At 42.1% G+C, this 4307-nt stretch overlaps 1 protein-coding gene across 2 annotated transcripts; it reads right to left on the bottom strand.

Moving 5' to 3' along the window:
• Positions 1–19: 19 nt before the first annotated feature.
• On the bottom strand, positions 20–4158 carry LOC131879855 (sodium/potassium/calcium exchanger Nckx30C-like). 2 transcript variants are annotated; one of them, XM_059226307.1, is made up of 12 exons: positions 3899–4158; positions 3507–3746; positions 2805–3000; positions 2530–2723; positions 1632–1833; positions 1473–1560; positions 1341–1406; positions 1161–1267; positions 967–1102; positions 786–901; positions 504–640; positions 20–438 (listed from the first exon to the last, which is right to left on the bottom strand). In XM_059226307.1, exons 2-12 carry the CDS (start codon positions 3662–3664, stop codon positions 198–200), a joined length of 1641 nt encoding a protein of 546 aa, XP_059082290.1. In that variant the 5' UTR covers positions 3665–3746; positions 3899–4158; the 3' UTR covers positions 20–197. The 2 variants fall into 2 exon arrangements, 1 of the variants encoding a protein (XP_059082290.1); XR_009373207.1 differs by having other exon boundaries at positions 297–438; positions 736–901.
• Between the last annotated feature and the right edge of the window lie 149 nt (positions 4159–4307).

Genomic DNA, 4307 nt, shown 5'->3' on the forward strand with positions numbered 1-4307 from the left:
CAGAGAAAGTTCAACTTCATTCTTATTATGCCTATTATTATCATAACTTCCATGTTATACGGGGTTTGGCCAGGATTTTTTCGAAAAACGAACTCTACTCGATGTATTGGAAATGTTTGTACAAGTTATGATGAGAAATCAAAATTTGGAATAGAGCGACGTTACCCAAAGGATCGAATTCATGTATGGTAATCGGGTCAAAAAGGGCATGAATAAAGATCGTACGTAAACCCCAAGGAGATCATTACAAACACGAAATAAGCCACAAGCATGACTCCACCCATGGCTTTGGTCATTTTCCAATTGAACGCCACAATGCTGACGAACACCAAGACCAACATGGAGAACAGCATCAAAATTGAACAGGCCACACCGTGACTCGAGACTGTGACCGACTCGCCAAAGACTATGCTGTAGATCAACCACGGGAGGGGCAATCTAGAAGTGGGCCCCGAATCAGAGAGGGTCCGCAGGGCTTTAATGAATTGATTCTCACTACTCACCCAACCGTGACATCAAAGATGTTTGAACCCACTGAAGAGGACACAGCCATATCGCCTTTGCCTTGTTTAGCCACGAGGACACTCGTGATGAGATCTGGCACCGAAGTTCCTGCCGCCAAGAAAGTCAGGCCCATGACCTGTTGGATTGAACAGATCTTAGGTACGAGCTCGATAGATGAAAATGTTTGTAGGTATAGAGTGTAAGCCAGGAACAGGGGTTTCAAAAGCATACATAATTTCGGATTGGAAACTAATCATTTCTTTCCGATTTGTTGCTTGCACCTCTGGTGGAATTCCCAAGACGTCTCCTGCTACTGTTGCCCACCAGACCATTAGGTATGAAAAGATCGCAATCCATACAATGCTTCCCACGAACGTAAGCACGAAGTATTTGCGTTCTGAAACAATGGGAACATTATTTGGGAGCACCTCATCGTTTTTCTGTGTTCGTGATCGGACTCACTGGATGGGTTTTTCGTGTCAGGTAGAGTGATGAAGAGTGGAGCCATGATCGGAAAAGAGATCACGTAAAACATGATTGCTTTCCAATCTCCACTTCCAGGCAAGGACATGTCAATTGGTCCATCTTCGTTACTCTCCTGAAATGAATCATATATTTTTTCTAGTCCTTTTTATGGCAAGAATTGCAAAACTTACTTCTGGTTGAGGATCCTCTAAGTTTGTCTGATCATCCCTGGCACGAGCCTCGTTTCCATTGGCCAAATGTGATTTAAGCCCTGTGATCCCGGCTTGTTGTGCTTTTTCTATTTTGAAAATAAAGGGGAACACAATCGCTCGTTGGTTGTGTAAAAATCCAATCATTCACTAATATTACACCTTGCGTCTCCTCCATTTCTTGCCCTTGCTCGACAGTTCTCTGCGACGGGATGCCCACAGGTTTTTCTTGAAGAAATTAGAGCAAATGCTCAATCCTTAGAAAATAATGTCGGGTTTAAAAATCACGCTTACTCTCTGGATGCACAACGTCCGCCATCAAATGGAACAAACCCTTCCTATTTTTGGGAGACCTCAACGTGATCCCATGAACGGATCTCTCCTAGAAAAACACATGGTAAGACTTGCGTAATATTTTTTTCAAATATTTCTCCAACCATTTTCGTAACTTACGGACGGTGGAAGTTTTAGCCACAATCTGAGTTTGTCCTCCACAGGTTCATTGAATTTCATGAAACATACGTAAGCTCCGTACCAGAGAAATAAAATCAAGGCTTCATACCAAGTGATTTGATTATCGAGGAAGAATACAACCAAGAGCACCAAAGAAATTGAATAAAAAGCCACGTCTCGGACTAACGGCCAAGCTGCAAGGCTAAAAGATTTGGGATACTTGTATTTCTATTTTGTATTTGGGGTACTAGGATAACCTCGCCCGACCAGCGAAGTTTGCCATCATATCGTCCGTATATCATTCCGATAGGCAGGGTCGTAGTCCATATCAGATTGGTTCTCCTTCTGTGGGTGTGGTTAGCGTCTAAAAGTTTCCTTGAAAAAGGCCAGGGAGGAGAACTGAATCGGAGATCTCTCATTTTAGACAACTGCTCTAACCACTACGTCACGTGCTAAACACCTTATGCGAACGACTAGCAAGCTTTGATTTTCCCTTCTTTTTCTGAGTTGAATATGCCAAGCGGCAAAATGAAGGGTCGAAATAGCAAATTTCAGATACTGTAAATAGTGGAAATACCATCAATTTTGAATAATGGTTTTATAACACGATATGATTAATCTTAGACATAATTCCGAAGGTCCGCGAATGGGACTATCGGACAAGAATGGGTAAACGTGGAAGGTGAGAAACGGGTTAACATGGCGGAAAGAAACAATCTAATGAAATGAAACCTACGAATCACCACACTTCCCTTCCTCGTTTGATCGTGTTGAGCACTTTTTAGCGGCGACAGGGCCTCAGACTAAGTGTTTATAAGTTCTATGAAAATAGATGGTTTCCAGAATCGGGAGAGCACACACAGAACTGACCAATAGCATATGTAACACGTTCTCTTACCCCAGAGCCGTTGACGCGGCAAACGCGCATGCGGCAATGACAAAGAGAATATTGAACACGGCTGATCCCACAATGGTTCCAATACCCACGTCACTTTTGGCTATGAACACGCCAATGATGGAAGTGAAGAGTTCGGGCGCAGATCCCCCCGCGGCCATGAAAGTGGCTCCAGCCACATCCGGACTGATCCCGAGCTAGTAATGATTGACACATAAGGAATAGATCAACTATCCGAGACATTTTTCAACGAAATTTTGTTCAACGAATGAGCCCACCTTTTCTATGATGACATCAAGGGAAGGTACAAAAAATTCATCGCATACCAATGCTAGGGCGAAGAACATGTATAGGATCCCAATGATATGCAAAATAACGGCCCCATGGGATAACGCAGAGTGAGAGAACAAATCTGGAGGGAAAAGGCTGCCTTCCTCGGGTAAGGAAACATTTCCATTAGCTCCTTGTGGTTGGCTGGCAAGAGTAAGAAAATACATTTCATATTACTTTTAATCATTAACTCAATATTTGTTTAGCAAGTTTTGAAATGTTGTGCCTTTCGTCTCCTTCTAAAAAAAAATTGTCTAACGTCAACGAAGTTAAATAACCTTATATGTATCTAGTGTAACTGCCCACCATTTGAATTCTAAAACGACAGTGTTTGGAGGAAGTAAGATAAGTGCAATTGGGATGTTTGAACCAAACCAATTGAACATAAGATTTTGAAAGAATGAGCCAAAAACAACACAAACCCATTATACTTAAACAAAGAGGAATGGGTCCAATCGGCCCTTCATTTGGCTGACCAGGCTGACTCACAAAGCGCCCTCTGAAATACCCAAAGTATATTTCGTGTTGCGTAAGGGGACTCATAGCCCCAACTAGCGAACCATCCGAGTTCATTTGGAAACATATCGTTCTCCGGAAACTAGGCGATCTTTTACCAACGAAACCTCGAAGAACCAAGAACTTGAGCTTACTTTGGGTCTCCAATTTGCTGCAGCTTCCGACCGACAGTCTGGGCTCCACGACTCGGAACCAAAAGGGAACAAATCAAGGCCAAGCCCAAAATGACCTTCTCAATTGGAGAGGCCCTCTTCATTCTGTTCCACGCTGAACTTTGGTACTGATCTCTCATTCGCGGGGACCTTTCTCATCCGTCAAGGATATCTGTGATTTCATTCCCTCAACTTCCGGTCTTCTCTTTGGCCAATCAGGTTCTAAGGCAGGAAGAGGAATAAACCTCGATTACAGGAGAACATTAATTCAAGAAAAAAGCCTGGATGTTCAAATGAGAATGAGTTTGATTATTCGTGTGTATAATGTATTTCAGAGAATAAGAGCGTAGTAGAATAAAATGAAGTTGTCTTACACCGAGTCTTCTGCATTCTTCTTTCATAAATACTGGAGGAGAATCTTCTTAAGTCATTGATCCGTTGCTGTTTTCTTGTCACTGAACTGTCCTAATACATTAATAATCATATAATTGGAATGATAAAGATGAATAATTGTAATATCGACTGTCGATCACTAACATGGTAATAAAATAACGAATTTGGCCAAAATTTGCGCAATCATTTTCCTCAAAAGGCTCTGAGGGATTTGTGTACGGATCGCTCTATGAATGATATCATGCAACCACTGGATTGAAATCGAAAAAAGCACCAAAACGAGGCATAGAAAGATGAACTCTACGAAGAGAAAAGAATGTTATCTGGGCTCTTTGAAAGCTACTTGACCCAAGTGAATAAAGTGAAATGCCCAAGAATGTTGCCCTCAGA

Source organism: Tigriopus californicus, chromosome 4 (genome assembly GCF_007210705.1).
Source record: "Tigriopus californicus strain San Diego chromosome 4, Tcal_SD_v2.1, whole genome shotgun sequence".
NCBI lineage: Eukaryota > Metazoa > Arthropoda > Copepoda > Harpacticoida > Harpacticidae > Tigriopus > Tigriopus californicus.

What these genes read in the sequence shown, in the direction of transcription:
- LOC131879855 (XM_059226307.1), bottom strand. Translation starts at nt 3,664, where the DNA reads ATGAGAGATCAGTACCAAAGTTCAGCGTGGAACAGAATGAAGAGGGCC. An exon ending in CAGCAAATTGGAGACCCAAA is followed by an intron (nt 3,001 to 3,506) that starts GTAAGCTCAAGT and finishes TACTCTTGCCAG; the next exon opens with CCAACCACAAGGAGCTAATG. An exon ending in GGACGTTGTGCATCCAGAGA is followed by an intron (nt 1,407 to 1,472) that starts GTAAGCGTGATT and finishes AATTTCTTCAAG; the next exon opens with AAAAACCTGTGGGCATCCCG.